General features: G+C 39.0%; 1 protein-coding gene across 2 annotated transcripts; it reads left to right on the top strand.

Moving 5' to 3' along the window:
* The first annotated feature begins 12,060 nt into the window (after window positions 1–12,060).
* On the top strand, window positions 12,061–14,332 carry LOC122009424. Of its 2 annotated transcripts, none has more exons than XM_042565587.1 (4): window positions 12,061–12,149; window positions 12,454–12,535; window positions 12,638–12,917; window positions 14,027–14,329. In XM_042565587.1, the coding sequence occupies exons 1-4, from the start codon at window positions 12,081–12,083 to the stop codon at window positions 14,181–14,183; spliced, it is 588 nt and encodes a 195-aa protein (XP_042421521.1). In that variant the 5' UTR covers window positions 12,061–12,080; the 3' UTR covers window positions 14,184–14,329. The 2 variants fall into 2 exon arrangements, with proteins under 2 accessions (XP_042421521.1, XP_042421513.1); XM_042565579.1 differs by having other exon boundaries at window positions 12,065–12,149; window positions 12,451–12,535; window positions 14,027–14,332.
* Window positions 14,333–19,130: the final 4,798 nt, after the last annotated feature.

Below are 19,130 nucleotides of genomic sequence, written 5' to 3'. Positions count from 1 at the left end.
AGGGCCCCTAATTCCAACATCCGGTCAACCGTGACATGTTGGAACTCCTCATGCTTAGCATCCGGTTAACCTTGACCTGTTAGGACTTTTTCTCTAAGTGTCTGGTCAATCCTCTGACCCACTTGGACTTTTCTCCTCATGCCAAGTGTGTAGTCAACCTTGACCAACTTGGACTTGTCGTCTCGTGCCGAGTGTTCAGTCCTCCATGACCCACTTAAACTTCTACCAAATGTCTGGTCACCCTTAACTCATCTGGATTTCCTCATGGCAAGTATCCAACCAATCTTTTGACCTACTTGGGCTTCCCAACACCAGGTGTCCAGTCAACCTTGACTCACCTGGATCTCCACGTGCCTGGCTTCACTCACCAAGTCTTTCCATCTTCCTAGCTTCACTCACTAGGACTTTTCATCTACCTGGCTTCACTCACCAAGACTTTCCATCTGCCTGGCTTCACTCACTAGGATTTTCACCTAGCTTCACTCACTAGGATCTTCCCACTGCCTGGCTTCACTCACCAGGACTTTCACCTGCCTAGCTTCACTCACTAGGTCTTTCTCCTGACTTCACTCACCAGGATTTTCCAACTATCTGGCTTCACTCACAAGGACTTGTCCAGTCAAGTATCCAGTCAACTTTGACCTACTTGACTCTTCTTCACATCAAACTGGTCATCCCTTGACTAGAGGGGAATTTCTCCAACAATCTCCCCAATCAGACGATTGCTCCTACAATTTCCATATATTGTCAGACATCCAAACCCAAACATCAAGACTCAAGATTGAGCCAACTCAAGCTCAGTCAACCTGGTCAACCTTGACCTAGGGATATTGCACCAACAATCTCCCTCTTTTTGATGTTTGACAATACCTTTAAGTTAATCTAATCTCATAGCCTCAACTTTTTCTTCATGTCAATGCATGAATGAGAGTTTCCTTCATTCTCTCCCTTTCCTAGAGGGCAAACTCCCCCTTTGGATAATGAAGGTGTAATTTAGACCCTACATTCTCCCCTAAACTTTCCTAGAGGGACAAAGGTCTAACTTAAATCCTACATTCTCCCTCTATTGGCAGACATCAAAAACTCTCCCCCTGAAGAGTTACTCATACGTTGTTCATAACTTTATTCATTGTACACAACACCATAATGAAGGTCCCACACCCTTCATTGTATCTAATGTTCACCCTTGAGCATTAAACTTCTTCACAATGCTCATCCTAGAGTATTCATCATTCCAACAATGAAGGTCTCATACCCTTCATTGTAGTCAATGCTCACCCTTGAGTATTAATCCACTTCATAATGTTCATCCTTGAGCATTCACAACTTAACAACGAAGATATCCACTCTCCATTGTTTTTCAATACTCAACCTTGAGCATTTATTCTAAAGAAGGTTAACCACCTTCCAAGGTGTTTTGAAAAAATTAATTTTCATGTCCTTAAAGAGTAACTCCCCCTAACGACATGATCAACACTTTTTTCATTATACCAACAATGACTTGGAATCCCTAAATCTTTAGGAATCTCAAAACTTGAAGTTTTGAGGTTTAGAAGATTCAATAATAAAACCAACCTTATCCTAAACTTTAATCTAGTGGTCCTTAACCATTTCTCCTTGTTTTCATTATGAAAACTACCCTTAAATGTATATAAATATATTCTAAGAGATTAGAAGTGGTTAATGAGGCTAAAATTAGCTTAAAGTGTCGAAATCAGACTTTTCCAACCAAAATCATTCATCTCAATTGATTGGGTTGGGACTTAATCAATTGAAACTATTTTAATTGATCGCCTGATCAATTCCATGAGCTTCTGCTCACGGAAAATGCCTTTGAATCGATCTACTAATTGATCCAGGCCTGGTTGAATCGATCAGATGATCGATTCAACGAGTTTTTGCTCGCGACAATACCCGTCTCAATCGATCGCTCGATCGATTGAGAGACTCCAATCGATCGCCCGATCGATTGGAGGTCTGATTTCTTAAAATTCAATTTCAACGAAATTCAGAAATGCCCTAAAAATTCTACAAAATTATAGAAATCATTAAAACTCTTGTAGAGATCATTTAGAGTATATACTATCATGGAAAAATAGTTTTCTAAGAAAATACTTTCTATTTTCAAAGATTGACACAAACTTGAAATCTTGTAAAAACATCAATATTTCTTCCAAATTTGTGTTTAACTTTTCAATGATGATTACTATCAAAAGATAGTCTTCACTAAGGTTTTCTAAAGTATATTTAAAATATTTTTCAAAAATAATTTCCAACCATGTTCTTTGGGCTCAATGCATGTAAAATATGGTACCCAAATAAAAATTTAATAATAAGGTTTAATAAGCAAATAACCTTAACAAAATTTTTAGAAATTTTCTGAGAATTTTTTGAAACTCGTATGACGAGTTTTATGGGGATAAATTATTGGGCTGAGGGAAAGCTTGTTTAGACTACTCTATTTGAATGAGGAAATGTTTAATTTCCTTAAATGTTTCTTTTCCTTTTTCCTTATTTCCCTTCTTGTTCCCTATTTCTTCCTTGCCAAAAACTTTCCTCTCCTCAACTCATCGCCGCCCGATCTCCCCTTCTCTTCTGAGTCACAAGCCGCCGTCTTCTCTCTTTTCTTCCTTCCTCTTCCTAGCGTCGCCCCACATCCACTGCCGTCAGCAACATTCGAGCCACCGTCGGCTAAGCTTCCTCTTCTCTCGATCTCCTTCAACCGTCCTTCTCTTGCGTCACCTCGATCGCAAGCCGCCGAGCTTCTTTTTCCCTCTCCTCACAAACACTAGAAGCTCACCGGAAAGGAAATCGAGCCATCTTTGTTTCCTGCTCGCTGACCTGTGCTGCCCTGCCGATGTCGCTGCTGTCTCTCGACTTGAGCAGCGCTGCCATCCTTGTGCCCTAGCACCGACCGACTTCTCCCTGTCCTAGCACCGACAGTCGAATATCTTCCACCTCCGGCCACTACAAGAGATAGCCAGCAAGTGCTGAGCTTCCTCTCGCATTTCTGCCCAAGATCCCTATAGTCGATTGCCTCAGACCCGACCCCTGTTCTTCGTCTCTCCTGTGCGGCTCTGTTTCGCTGACAAGGACTGATTGAAGGTGGGTTGTCTAGCTTATGGTTGGTTTGGGTACTTGTTTTTGGATGTGGAATTGCTAATTTAGGGTTTTTAGTTTGGTGGACAGCTGTTTCCTCTAGTTCCAGCAGCTACTCCATTCCGGCAGCAACACCCTAGCTGTGCAGAGGCTATGAGTTGAGGTAAGATACTTAATTTAGGTTGATTTAGGTTTTTGGTAGCTAAGTGAAGCATGAATCGTCACTAGAATTGATTTAGGTTTAGACTTAAATCAAAATTGTATAGTGGGTTGTCTAGGGTTAAGGAAACTAACCCTAGTTAACCAATGAGTTATATGTAGTTAGGGTTAATGATCATATTGATTAGGATTTTTTCTAACTAGTTTTGGGGATTTTATTTAGCTATTTAATTCATATGAATTTAGCTAAATAATATATATATATATATAAAAAATATATATATATATATATATATATATATATATATATATATATATATATATATATATATATATATATATATATATATATGTATGTATTGTTTTATGCAGGACTCTGATTCAAGACGAGCGTCTCGGCGTAGTATTCCTGGATACGATCTTCTTTTGAGACGGGTACCTTTGACTTATCTCCTTGATATAGTCATTTTAGATATGCATAGTAGTTTATAGCTAGTAGTAATGATTATGTTTGCATCTGCTTTGGTATGCTACTATTTGATTCTTATAGTTGCCTATATTCTTATCTGTTATGTATTCATGCTTATATTCTCTTGATTGTTGCCATGTTTACTCCTGTTCATAGAAATAGTGGCATATATTGCTCTTCTGAGTAGTAGACTAGTTATTTGACATATCTGATTTGTTTACCTGGTTTATTGTTACCTAGATCTTTGTGTGGATTTATTTCCTTTATGGTACATATTATATGGAGGTGTATACTATCGGTATCTACATGTTTAGTGTCATGCACCATCTTGCATGATTACATACTGAGCGATTGTCAGCTCCATTATTGTTGAGCACATCGCTAGTTACATGATCTGCACATACAACTACTCATGGGTTAGTGGTATATCAAGCAGGGTGTCTACAGTTTGCTCTGTCAGGGCTCCGCTGGTCCACTCATGGGTAGTGTGATTGCAGCGTGGTAGCGAGCAGGGATCCCTCCTCTGTACTGTCTCAGGGAGATGAGAGCACTGAGCTCCCCCACTCTGTTTAGGGTAGGAGGATAGGTGTTCTCCGACAACATCTTGTCTACTCGGTCACTCAGGAGTAGTGATGGCAGAATGCACAGTTGTAATAGCCCTACCAACTCAGTCTCACCATCACTGTGAGATGGCTGATTGGCGTTAGGGGTGATCAATTCATTTTTGCATCATATTTTTGTTTGTGATTGCTGTATTTTAGATTGCTATATTTGTTTGGGTTGCATATCTTTGACATGCATATAGGTGACATTTTGTATCTGGTTTGATGACCCTTATGTTCATATAGGAGGTCCTGGTGAATACAGTTTTCTTCAACCTTTTTAGTTTGCATTCTCTTTTGTTGTTTAGAAAATTGTACCGCATGATTATTACTGTTAGTTATAACTTATTATGCATATCTATCCGGTATCTGCTGAGTTGTTGAACTCACACCATTGATTTATTTCTATTTTAGGTTGAAGTTGTTAGGAGGTTCCAGTTGCTAGTTCCCTTGCCATAAGGATTTTCACTTTGGTCTTTTGGTTTTATGTTTAGTTGCTTAGAGTTATGTTTCAGACTTGTTCTGGTTTTGCACTCTGGATTTTATGTGTTTTGCCTTACAACATTGTAATGGTTGAACTTTTGCTTGCTCGGCGAATTTTCTATTTGGTATGTTTAGCTACATGCCTGTCAGTAGGTAGAAGAGGTAAGTTGGATGTTGTTTTCGATTTCTTTTCATATTGTGATGACAGCTGGAGGCTGATATATTATAACTATGTGGATTGTTTGTTTTTGTATATCATATATATTCCAACCATGTTGGCTGATGAGTGTGAGCCCTGAGGGCTATGTAGATAAGTTTCAGATTGTCACCTTTACAGAGGAGATGCTGTCGAAATTTCTTCTTGCAGGGACTTCCTCGGGGCGTAACAATGCACATGGCTTGTACATTAGCTTTCCCAATGATTAGAGTACACATAACTATGTGTTTTGATAAAATTAAAACTCAAATAGATGCACTAAATCAACATTTTAAGTCTTGTTCATCATCCTAACATCTCACTTGTATCTAATGTGTACTAAAACACATACAAGTCACCTTATAGTTTTTGTGAGATGTAGATTTTGGTTTTGCCCTAAACTAAGGATCATGCATATCTATCTAGACATTTTAGAAATTTTGAACATCCACCTAGGATGTCACTTGTTAGTAAATGTCATTGTTTTTATTTATAAGGAAACTAAAATAATGCATGATGATTTATGACATACATCAAAATACATAAATTTTTAAAAAAATATACTATAGCTACATGATGTATGTATAACATGACATGATATTTTTGTTTATTTTTCATAATAAACATGAATACAAAATATGATATTATGGCATATGATGGGTAAATAAGGCATGACAATTAGCATAAATAAAATATACTTAGATATTCTATCTAAGTGTCATTAATCCTTAGCTAAACCTAAAATTGATCCTAGATTTGCCCTCATTTTCTCAAGAAAATGTCAAAACGTAACTTGGCATTTCTTTTGCCTTTCTCTATTTGTGTCAATTAAAATTAAGCCTAATTTTTCAAATTTTGGCACATTTTACTCTTCCAAAAAGTAATTGATTTATCCTTTTCATTTTCAAAGGTTAACAAAAACCTTGAAAATAACTCCAAGTGTCAACTTTATCAAGGTTGAGTTAACCACCCTTTCTATTTAGAGTTAATACTCTTTAAACTCATCTAGGGTGTAGAGAATATGCTCCTTGGAATCCAAAATCCATTGGTGCTCCTTAGATGCTCTAGGTACTTACTAGTGATAACTTCCCTAGATACCTTTCTAATAACCTTTCTAGGCTTCTTAGAAGTCTTCGTTACTTTCTCTAGGTCAACTCTAAAGATAGCTTTTCTTGTGACCTTCTTGGTGACTTTCTTTTACTACTTAGAAGTCTTAGTCACATTAGTTTTTCCAAAAATACTTCTAGGGATAAATTCCCTTGTATTTTTAACTTGACCACTAGACTTAGAGTAGTTCCATAATTATATGGAACCCTATGGTATGAGGCCACATCTTATTTAGCCTTAGGTTTGTATCCCAAACCTCTATGGCCATAGGATGACTTTTGTGTTCCTAAACCTAGGTTATTCTCATTTTGACCCTTAAAAATATTTTTCATTTTCTTTAGGGTCTTTTCTAATTTATTAAGCCTTGATCTCAAGGCTTAGTTTTCCAACCTTAAATCCTTAGATTTTGATTTTTCTTGATTTCAATGAGAATTTCTATTTTTAGACCTATAATTAAAATCTTTAGAGTTATTGCTTAATTTATCTACCTTCCTAGCCTTAGGTGTGATAGTCTTAGCATGATAGGTCACATGATTTTCCTTAATTCTATCATGTTTCCTATTTTCATGATAAATAGCATTAAAATGATATAAATTATTTCTAGTATGCTTTTTATCATGGGTCAAAGGAATATGTTCAATAAATGATACCTTGGATTTTACCTTGGAAGCTCTCCCTTGACTTGTGCTTCCTCCTTTGACTTTGACCAATTTCTTTCCCTTAGGACATTGACTCCGGTAATGTCCTCTTTGATTGCACAAGAAGCACACTATGTGCTCTTTGCTCTTATTTATCACGGGGATGGTCTCTTTGGGCTTCTTCTTGCCCTTAGGTACCACTTGGCCCTTCTTCTTGACCAATTTGGGACACTTACTCTTATAGTGTCATAGTACCCATGTTCCCTACACTCAAAGCAAATGATATGACTTTTATTATTTAATATTGAAATGTTTATACCTTCCTTGCTTGTAGGGGTGGCACATGATCCTCCATTTGATCTTTCTTGATTTATGGAGGTGACACCATCTTCTTCTTCATTTGATCCGGAAGTGGAAGTCTCTTCTTGCTCTGGTGTCAATACATGACGCTCCCCCCTCAATCCTAAAGGTGGAGGCTTCTTTATCTTCATCCTCTTGCTCATTGAACAAAGAGTATGCTCCCTCTTTTCCCTTTTTGTTGCACTTTATGGAGGATGAAGCTTCTTGTTCTTCTTCTTCAAATGTTGAGCATCTCTCAACCTTGAAGTCCTCTTCCTCTTGATCTTGATCCAATGAGTTGCCCTCTTTAGATTTCTCTTGATTTAGTACAGTGGAGGGAACCTCATGAATCTTCGCCAATTTGCTCCATATCTCCTTAGCATCCTTGTATTCTCCAATTTGAGTCAAAGTATTGCTTGGCAATAAATAAACCAATAGCTTTATCACCTTGTCGTTTGTCTTGCTCCTTTGAATTTGCTCTTAACTCCATTTGTTCTTCTTGAGGAGCTTGCCCTTGGAATTTGTTGGAGCTTCAAAGACATCCATTAGAGTAAACCATTGCTCTATCTCCATAATGAAGAAGTTTTTGATTCTTGATTTCCAAGAATCAAAGTTTGTCGATATGTATTGTGGAGGCACCCTTGTGTTGAATCCAAGTCCATCTTGGAATTCCATTTGAAGTTGAGCCTTTTGATGAAGTCTTTGACTTGTTAAAATTTGCTTCAACTTCTTCTCCCTCTAGCTCGTTGCCCTTTCCGATGATGATTTCGGTGAAGAGCGACCTCGCTATGATACCACTTGTTAGGGTCGATTTGTAGCTGGAGGGGGTGAATAGCTCATCGCGCTTCGGTTGTTTGCTTTGATGAAGTTGTTGCAGTGGAAAACACTCAAGCCACTCCCACAATGCTAACACAAGCGATTTACTTGGTATCCACCTAAAGAAGATGTGACTAATCTAAAGATCCACACACAACACACTCTCTACTATGAAAAATACTCCTCAGTAACTACTGGAAATGGAGAAACCTCATACAAGACTCACACAACATACAACACAACGTAAGAAGAAAAATACAAGCACACAAAGGAAAAACATCTTCTTTCTTGACCTTGTTGTAGTTGATCGCCTCTTGAACCTTGGAAGTGTAGCAGCACTTGTCCCCAAGAGCTTCCAAGAACTAGCGGTGAGTGTCGAAGAAGATCGCGTGAGTTGGAGAAGAAAAGTTAAAGCGTTTGAACGCTTCATCGCCTTTATATCTGTGCTTCTAGGGCTTCTAATCGATTGGGGATCCTCTCAATCGATTGCCACGTCAGATCCCAGTGATCTCGACCATCCAAAACCTTCATCCTGTGCAATGGTCGTATCCCAATCAATTGGGAAGGCTTGAATCGATCGGATGATCGATTCATAGCGCCTCTGTGCTCTGTTGGAAAAGGCCTGAATCGATCAGCTGATCGATTCAGCCTTTATCATAACTCGCATAATTTCCAGCTCCCTAATTAATCAGCTGATCGATTGGCGGTGCCCAATCAATCGGTTGACCGATTGGGAAGCATTCTGTTTGTGCGATATAAGCTCACAATCGATTGACCGATCGATTGGGCTGCTGTTTATTGCAGTACTCTCCCAATCGATTGGGTGATAGATTAGGCTTCGATTCAATCGATCAGCTGATCGATTGACCACCCTTGACTTTCTTAACTCAAGCTCAAGGGCCCCAATTCTAATATCCGGTCAATCGTGACCTATTGAAACTCCACATGCCTAGCATCCAGTCAATTTTGACATGCCGGGACTTCTTCACCAAGTGTCCGGTCAATCCTTTGACCCACTTGGACTTTTCTCCTCGTGCCAAGTGTTCGGTCAGCCTTGACCCACTTCGACTTGTCATCTCGTGCCCAGTGTCCAGTCCTCCATGACCCACTTAAACTTCCACCAGATGTTCGATCACCCTTGACCCATCTGGATTTCCTCGTGCCAAGTATCCAGTCAATCCTTTGACCTACTTGGGCTTTTCAACACCAGGTGTCTGGTCAACCTTGACTCACCTGGATCTCCATGTGCCTGACTTCACTCACCAGGTCTTTCCATCTGCCTAGCTTCACTCACTAGGACTTTTCATCTGCCTGATTTCACTCACGAGGACTTTCCATCTGCCTGACTTCATTCACTAGGGCTTTCACCTAGTTTCACTCACTAGGATTTTCCCAATACCTAGCTTCACTCACCAAAACTTTCACCAGCCTATCTTCACTCACTAGGTCTTTCACCTAGCTTCACTCACCAAGATTTTCCAACTACCTGGCTTCACTCACAAGGACTTGTCCAGTCAAGTATCCAGTCAACCTTGACCTACTTGACTCTTCTTCACATCAAACTGATCATCCCTTGACCAGAGGAGAATTGCTTCAACAATCTCCCCAATCAGACGATTGCTCTTGCAATCTCTATATATTGTAAACATCCTGTCAATCGTCGCACTCCAACTCAGCTTCTGGGTAACTTTTGTGATCTGGGCACATGGACCAACTCCAGGTGCTCGGACAACCCAGGTGGCTTGCTAGGCACCCGCGGGTTAAGCTAGTCCAGGCACTCGTGGGCTAAGATCATGTCCTAGAACTCTCCTTTTTCGCAGTTCTTCTTCCTGCAAAAAAGAGTTAGTCGAGGTAAATAAAAATATGTTTATCCTACAAAACAATGTTAGTACAACATAATAAGATAGGAGTAGTAATTAAATCCTATCTCCTCGAGACTAGGATCTAGTCAAAGTCTTAGGTTAGGTTTTTCAAATGGACCTAAGCTGGGCCAACATCTACAATTCCCTTAACCGGAAACACATCCTCACTGGATCTCTCCTCCAGTTGCTTACATCTTACTTACCAACTGCAATCGCTTGACTTGCCTTTTACCTACTAGGTCTTCCAGTCAGTTGTCAGATCCGCAGATCCAACTGGACTTCAGTAGATTGTCAGGTCCCGTGGATCCAACTGGACTTCCCGCCAGATATTGGGTCCCACAGACCTATCCAGATTTCACGCTAACTATCAGGTCTCGCGGACCTAGCTGGATTTCAGTCTGATATCAGATCCTTCAAACCCGTTAACTCCTGCATACTTGGTAAAATAATTAGATTACAAAATACTCTAACTTTAATCCACTTATCATTTATCAAAACCTGAGTTAGATCATTAGTGTAAATTACACTAACATGATGTTCATGCACAGAGAACAACTAGCACTATATAAGGGGTCTCCTCCTAAAGGCGAAGGTATGCTACGTTAGGCATTCAAAGCTCATTGTTCACCTCCATTGTTTTTCATTTTTAATTAGCTGCTTGTCTAATTTGAACATCGGAATGTCTATGCCAAAGACCCCTCTTTAGCCTAATTATAGATGTTTTCTCCTTCTTGCTCTTCTCTTCGAATCTGTAACACCAAGTTTCTCTTACTCGAAGTCTTCTCATAGTTAATCTCGATACCATCTAGTCAGCACGTTATCCTTCCTGATTTCAAATCGGATCCTACACTATTATTCTTCAAGCACGTCTATTTTTATTTTTTTTTTATCCATTTGAGAAACCTATACTATTGTACATTGGAAAAGTAAAGTATCAAACAAAAAAGACTTGTTAGTACTTAGGTCAATGATTAAAAAATAATAATAATATAATATAATTGTAAAGTATAGACCTGCATGCTCGACAATCTAAAAGGATGCATATCCAAATAATTAGTAGAAGAAATATGTCTTACATCATTTACCTAGTAAGGTATTTATATCAATCTTTTTTATCTCTATATCTAAAATTTACAATAAATAATTTATTTTATTAAATTTAAAGAATCATTTTTTACTACATATCCTAAAATTTCTATTATCTTCAATTTTTTTTTCTTTTTTCAATTTTTTATTATTATATTTATAAAATGAGTGGAAAGAGAGACATTGAAAAGAATGAGTGGAAGGAAAGATTAAAAAAAAATATTATTTTACTTTAAGGATAGAGGTTTTATTCTCTAAATTTAGAGAATTATTATTCATCAAATCTAAATTTAAGGAATAGATAAGGTAGTCCTATTTGAAATTTAAAATAAAAGTTTTAAATAGGATAACTGATGATGTGAATATTCTTAACCGTTCTTTTCACGTACATCAATTAATTTCAATGTCAATCTCAAATTTACAATCCAAAGTTGCTAATTTCTTCCATCTATGTTCTACTTGAGACGGAACTAAACACATTACAAAAAGTTATTCCACGATAGAAATTTATAGTATTATTTTAGTCATTTAAAATATGTATAAGTAAAAATATATTAAAAAAATAAAAAGGTCATTTATTTCAAACTCGAGAAGATTTTATGCATTAACTTTAATCAAAATTCTCATATAATATTAAATTCATTTTATTCCACAAGTAATTACTCTTTCTGTGTCACTGAAGATGCAGTTTTTTTTTAGAATTAAAATAATGAGAATGAGTCTGCTGATAATGCTTTTTTGGAACGTAAACCAAAGAAAAGTTTAAGTGGAGATGACTTAGTTGAAAATGTTAAACTGATCCAAATTAACCTAATCACACAAATAAAATAAATTTTAATCAGTTTGATCGGAAAAGTCAAATTAATTCAATTCAATTTGATCGAATCAATCGTATAAGAGGAGATGCGCTAAACTCGGTTGCTGTTGACAATCACCGTCTCTCAGTTGGAAGCTTCAAGGAAGTTTACCTGAGTTGAAAAGTAAATGAATTATTCTACAGAAAACTATTGAATGACTTGAATAATTCCGCTTCCTTGTGAATTGCTTGATCCTTTCCGCGTTTTAGTTAATTACTTGAATAATTAACCTATTCTTCCTCTCATTAACTGTTCTGGGTCAAACTTCAGCTACTTAAGTAGGAAGTTTCCTATAAGATGATTAATTCTATAAATAAGGGGACGGGACTCTCCCTTAATTTACTCTCATCATCCATCAAGTAACGAAATGGAGAAGGTGGGCGATTCCCAGCCATCTTCAGGGCCCTTCACGCCAACTAGTAACGAGATGAAGGAGGTGAAGAGTTCTCACTCATCTTTCAGAAATAATTAAATCCTAAAATTAGCTGTTATTTGACAGTAGCTAGCGATCGAGTTTTGTTTAAATAAGCTAGCTAGGTTCATGATAATCCTTTCCTTGGCTTGTGTGTAAGGAATATGCATAGCCGTGACTTAAATCGGCGTTAGTTGTTTAGGGTATTGACAGTAGTCTATTAATTTGTTTAGCTAGCTAGCTGTTATTTGACAGTATAGCGATCGAGTTTCGTTTAAATAAGCTTCATGCATGAAAACACTGCGTTTGCTATATTTTCTCGCAGCAGCTGCCGAGACTCTTGATGGTTGAGGTTGAATATTCCGAAGTCTGTTTCGAAAAGATAAAAGGTGTCTTAGAAAAGCTTAAAGGTGCGCGGCCGATTCCTTGCTTAAAAATATAGTCTGTATTCTGTGATTATCATGTCAATATGGACATTTAATTAACACCTCTCTTTCCTTCGGCAACTTAAGAAGAAACGCCTGATATCGACACATTCTATTTCGAGAGCTTGGGGACGGTGATGGTCTCGGGTTACTTTGATACTGGGAAGTTTAAAATGGAGCTAGAAAATGAGATGGGCGAAGCCATCAAGTCAATTACAGGATCAAATGACACTACCTGTCATCCATGCCTTCCTCAGATGCGAGTTCCTGAGATGCGAGTTCCCCAACCTGCTGATACTCGTACGGAAATTCTCAATCACAGTGAAGTAACAATCGAGTACAGTATAGAAAGTCGGCGGCGGGACCGGTAATGGTGAAGCTAGAAATAAAATAAATATTTAAAATTATTTTTTAACATTAAAATTTATATATGAAATGATTTTTGTTAAAAAAAATAAATTGGACAAAAATCTACGTATACTTTCTTTTCTCAGTCAGCATGTAAAAAATTATTTACTCTTATCCCTCATTTTTATTTAAAGAAAATATAGTAATATATTTTCTACCTAATTAAACATAATTCTTCTTCGCCTGACAAATCAATTGAGAATCATACGAATAGATTAACTTAAAATGAATTGATTGATTTAAATTGAATTGATTGACCAATAGATTCATCTGAAGTTAATCGATTGGTGTGAGTTCTTAATCGAAGACGAAAATAGAATTATATTCAATTTGATAGAAAATATACTAAATTCTAATTAGGGGTGTCAATTCAAATGGGTCAGGATCGGGTTGAGTTTTTTTTTTTAACCCAACCCGAACCCGACCCGACCCGAGTTCAACCCAAAACACCTCAACTCGAATCCGAACCCGACCAACCCGATCAACCCGAACTCAACCCATATAATCCGAAAATCTAATTCAAAACGACTTTTTTAAGCTATTTCCCCTATAATTTTTTACTTTTATCTCAATACTCCATCATTATCATACAGACATGATATTAATATACATAAAAACATCTAAATTTTTAAAATAAAATTTGATTTAACACCAAAAAAATCCACAAAATCCTATATTTAAGTTAACTCGGGTCAACCCGAACCCAACCCGACCCGACCTAACCCGAAACTTTTTTACTTTCCAACCCTCCAACCCGAACCCGAAAACGCTCAACCTGAACCTGATTTTTTTCGGGTCGACTCGGGTTGGATCATCGGGTCGGGTTTATTTTTGACACCCCTAATTCTAATCTAATATATTAAATTTAAGTAGAATTACAATTTCTTTTAAACTTTTTATATAAAAAAAATAAAACACAATTAGATCCATCAATGTATATTAGTGAGTTGCATCCCAGAAAAGTTTGTATGTAGATAGTAAAAATAAACTTTTTCTTATGTAGAAATTGAGGAGGAAAAATGATTTGTTAAGTAGGGAGTTTTAACAATTTTCTGATATAATTTTCAGTGGAGTTATGACCCTTAAGCCTGAGAAGGAAGATGCTGGAGGCTCCGGATTCCCTAAGATGAAAGCTGCTGAACTCCCTGGTAGTAGTACGGAAATTCTCAATTCCAGTGAAATAACAATGGAGCGCAATAAAAATAGTCGATGGTGGAACCAGTAAGGGTGATGTTATAAATAAAATAAATATTTAAAATTAATTTTAACATTAAATTTTTTGTATGAAGTGTTATTTTTTATCTATATAATTTTTAGTGGAGTTATGACCATTAAGCATGAGGAGTGAGATGTTGGTGTTGGTTGATCCTAGGAAGATCGTATCGATTTTACTGTATAAAAATTTTATATAAGTGTCGAACTTTTCCTAAACAACCTCTTGTATTCTTTAGAAGTTAAATTAAAAATCACAAACGGAACTTAACATTATTGATCTCAAATTTAACTTATCGGTTCTTAATTATTTAGACTTGGATCGCAAGGGGAACTTAACACTATTGATCCAAATCCACCTATGTTATAAATTCAATTAAATATTAATTTCCAAAACTGGCTTCCAGTACTGCATGGTGAGACACTAGTCCTTCTTGGGTATGGGATCATCCACCACCACCTAGACAAAACATTTTAAGGAAAGCTAATATTTAATTTCCTTATATAACTCTAGGTTTAACCAAAATGAACAATCGAATCACAAATTCGAAAAACAAAAAAAACAAACTCGAATAACAAATTCGAAAAACTAGAATCTAATGTCTCTTGTGTTTGGAATTCTTACAAAAAAAAAATAACTAGCATGATGCGGAAAACAATTACTAGTTATACCTTTTTTTTGTATGCTAATAACCTCGAGATCTTCTGCCGTATTCCTCACCTCGCCTTGGACGTCGTGTGGGCGACGATCCTCCAAGATGAACACCACCCAAAGCCTTCTTCCTCCTTCTCTAAAATCTGGCCACCACCACCACAACTAAAAGAGAGCAAGGGAAAGGAAGAGGGAGAGAGGGTCGACCACAATAGAGAGCACCAACAAGAGAATAAGAATTGATGTGCCATGAGGTCTCTTTTCCCCTTCTTTTATAATACTTGCCCAAGGTAAATAAGGAAAGATTTAAAAAAAAATAAAATCTTCCTCTTGTTTTTCCTTTTCTCTTTTATTTTTCATTTTTCTCCTCTTGATTGATTTTAATGGCCGACCCCTTGCTTGGACACCAAGCAAGGGTGGTCGGCCACATCATCATGAAGAAAAATAATTTTTATAAAATTTTATAAAAGAAGAAATCCACTTATAAAATTTTACAAGCTCTATTTCTTTTTGTGGATGTTAAAAAAAGAAAGTTTTAAAAATTAAAATCATATTTTAAAATTTAAAACTTCTCTTCTAAAAAACCATGTGGATGGTTAAAAAAGGAAAGTTTTAAAACTTTTAAAATTTTCTTTTAAACCATGTGGCTTAATTCAAATAAGGAAAGTTTTGTCAATTTAAAATCCTTCTTTTAAACTTGTAGTTTTCTACAAAGAGAAGATTTTTAAAAATTCAAAACACCCCTTCTAATTTGAAATAAGGTAGTCGGCCCCTCCTTACTTGAGCACCAAGCAAAGGGCCGACCCCTCCTTGAGAAGTTAGTGGCTAGCCCTTGGCTTGGTCACCAAGCCTTGGGCCGACCTCCTCTTGGACACCAAGATGAGCTTTATATGGATGGATTTGAGGCTTCATTGAGGCTACGACAGGGACCTAGAGGAGAAATTGGTTTTGGCCTCCCGATGAGCTCAAGTATCCCGTGTTCGCCCTGAACACATAACTCAAGTTCATCAATAATAACTCATTCCACTAGAGAGTTATTATTGCACTACCGCACCAATCCCAAATTACATTATGGGTTCCTTCTTATTATGAGTGTGTTAGTCTCCCTGTGTTTAAGATATCGAATGTCCATTAATTTAATGAGTTATTGACAACTCATTTAATTAACATCTATCTCCGAGAGTAGTACCACTCAACTTTATCATCATGTCGGACTAAGTCCACCTGTAGGGTTTAACATGACAATGTTGGTGCAACCTTAGGTCAAGGTTGACCTGGTTGACCCGACTCAAGTTGACTTGACTCGAGTTGTATTTTGATGTTTGACTTGGGAAGATTGTTGATGCAACTTTAGGTCAAGGTTGACCTAGTTGAGTTGCATGTTGATGTTTGACACTCGTGAGGGAGTTCTATTCTTGATATGGGACAAGAATAGATGTTTGGGAGATTATTGGTGTAACCGTAGGTCAAGGTTGACCTGGTTGACCTGAAAAGTCCAAGTATGGAGACTTGGCACTGGAAAGGTCCAAGCAGGGAGCTTGGCATGCGAAAAGTCCAAGTATGGAGACTTGGCACGGGAAAAGTCCAAGTATGGAGACTTGGCACTGGAAAAGTCCAAGTATGGAGACTTGGCACGGAGAAGTCCTAACTGGGATGTTAGGCAGGTGGAAAGTCCTGGTGAGTGAAGCCAGGCAGTGGGAAAGTCCTAACTGGGATGTTAGGCAGTGTGGAAAGTCCTGGTGAGTGAAGCCAGGCAGTCGGAGAAGTCCTGGTGAGTGAAGCCAGGCAGTGGGAAAGTCCTAACTGGGATGTTAGGCAGTGTGGAAAGTCCTGGTGAGTGAAGCCAGGCAGTCGGAGAAGTCCTGGTGAGTGAAGCCAGGCAGTGGGAAAGTCCTAACTGGGATGTTAGGCAGTGTGGAAAGTCCTGGTGAGTGAAGCCAGGCAGTCGGAGAAGTCCTGGTGAGTGAAGCCAGGCAGTCGGAGAAGTCCTGGTGAGTGAAGCCAGGCAGTCGGGAAATCCTGGTGAGTGAAGCCAGGTGAAAATCCTAGTGAGTGAAGCTAGGTGAAAGTGGAAGTCCTGGTGAGTGAAGCCAGGCATTCGGGAAAGTCCTGGTGAGTGAAGCCAGGCAGATTGGAAATCCTGGTGAGTGAAGCCAGGTGAAAACCCTAGTGAGTGAAGCTAGGTGAAAGTCCTGGTGAGTGAAGCCAGGCAAGGGAAAATCCAGATGGATCAAGGGTGATCGGACATCTGGTGTTGGGAAGTCCAAGTAGATCAAGGGAGTGATCAGATACTTGGCACGAAGAGGAAAGTCCAAGTGGGTCAAAGGGATTGACCGGACACTTGGTGGAGAGTCTTAGCAGGTCAAGGGACTGACCGGATGCTAAGCATGATGTACCAACAGGTCAAGATTGACCGGATGTTGGTTTGAACTTGGTTTGGGCGAAAACCATGAGCTGGATCGATCTGGTGATCGATCCAGTGATACCGCGAATATTCTGATAGGTCTGGTGACCGATCAGGAGTCGATCAGAAGCCGAACAGGAGCGAGGCGCGAGAGGGGCTGATCGGTCAGGGGACCGATCAGGCTGATCGGTCCCCAGACCGATCAGGAAGTTCCCTGATCGGTCTATGGACCGATCAGGAGGTTCCCTGATCGGTCCATGGACCGATCAGGGACGGAACAGAAGCAAAGCTTCTTCCCTGATCGGTCCCCAGACCGATCAGGAAGTTCCCTGATCGGTCTGTGGACCAATCAGGGACGGAACAGAAGCAAAGGCCTCTTCCCTGATCGGTCCACAGACCGATCAGGGTTCTAGCCGTTGCGACGCAACGGCTAGTTTCTTCTGTCTTCTTCGCAGGTTATAAAAGAGGTTGAGAAGCTACTGTTGAACTTCTTCTTCTTCTTCTTTTGGGAAGTACTCCTTCTGCTGAATCTTTTCTGCTTCCTGCTGAGCTTTGGTTGAGCTCTCATTGTGCTGAGTTCTGTTGAACTCGTCGAAGCTCTGCGTGAGTTTCCTGCTGGTGTTCTAGCTGCTGGATCCGAGAAGCTGCTGCTTCATCAAGGTTCCAGTCGACAACAAGAGGCAAGCAAGTGTATTACAATTTCTATTGTTCTTGTTTGTTTTTCTCCATTGTTGTACTCCTTTGTTTGCTGTTGCAAAAGATTGTGGTGAGGTTTCTCCACCCATAAGGAGTTTATATTAGCCGGTTCTCCGGGGACTCATCCACCGACGGATTGACCGGACTCGTCCACCTTACGGACACGCCGAGGAGTAGGAGCCCTAATCTCCGAACCTCGTTACATCCATCGAGTTTGAGGTTTGATTTCTTTCCGTGTCGCTTCTATTGTTTTATTTCCGCTGCGCTAACTCGACATTGTAGAAAGAATCGAACGAATTGGGGTCGGCTATTCACACCCCCCCTCTCTAGCCGTACAAAGGATCCTAACAAGTGGTATCAGAGCAAGGCCGCTCTTCGTCGGATTCACACCCGTGGGAGCAAAGCTAGAGATGGATCAATTCGGAGAAGACATCACCATTCCACCCTTCTACAACGACAACTTCGCATATTGGAAGGTAAGGATGATGTATTTTCTTAGGACTAATATGTTGAATTGGTTTTGTGTACAAGAAGGTTTTACTCCTCCAATGGATAAAGAAGGAGAGCCTCTAGAGAAGAACAAGTGGACGAAGGAACAAGTCCACCAATCTACAATCAACAATGAGGTAACTAAAACAATTGAATTTTCATTACCTACTAATATTTTGCGTAAGATAGGTGAATACAACAATGCCAAGGAATTATGGGATAACTTGGCCAAGTACCATGAGGAGAGCTCCACTTCAAGCCATGAAGAGGAGCCTAGTGAGCCAAGTAGCTCACATCATGGAGGGAGCGAATTGGGAGTTGAGGGCTACTCAACATCCAAGGAAGAAGAGGAGGAGAGTTCCTCTTGTTCAAGTTCGGAGCAAGAAGAAGAGACATCTACCTCCGGAAGGGATGAGGAAGAGAGCTCACACCCATCCCCAAACCTAGGTAACTCAAGCATTTCAATTTCAAATAAGTTACATATAATATGCTTTGAGTGTAGGGAATTTGGGCACTACAAGAGTAAGTGTCCAAAGAGGGTAAGGAAGACTCCACCGGCGCCAAAGGTCAAGGTAGCCGGAGTCCCGACACGCAAGGGCAAGGAGCACGTGGTGTGCTTCCAATGCAAGCGAAGGGGACATTATCGGAGTCATTGTCCGAGGGGGAGGCAACCTCACAAGGGCAAGAGACCGGGCACATCGATAGGGGGAGCTAAGGCA

Source organism: Zingiber officinale, chromosome 1A, assembly GCF_018446385.1.
Source record: "Zingiber officinale cultivar Zhangliang chromosome 1A, Zo_v1.1, whole genome shotgun sequence".
Lineage (NCBI taxonomy): Eukaryota > Viridiplantae > Streptophyta > Magnoliopsida > Zingiberales > Zingiberaceae > Zingiber > Zingiber officinale.
This window is presented reverse-complemented; position numbering and strand designations above follow the sequence as displayed.

Bases quoted from the DNA above. Each gene is read 5' to 3' on its own strand.
- LOC122009424 (XM_042565579.1), top strand. From the start codon at position 12,081: ATGGAGAAGGTGGGCGATTCCCAGCCATCTTCAGGGCCCTTCACGCCA. The intron at 12,536-12,637 runs GTGCGCGGCCGA...CGGCAACTTAAG, and splicing joins TGTCTTAGAAAAGCTTAAAG to AAGAAACGCCTGATATCGAC. The intron at 12,918-14,026 runs GTAATGGTGAAG...TATAATTTTCAG, and splicing joins GAAAGTCGGCGGCGGGACCG to TGGAGTTATGACCCTTAAGC.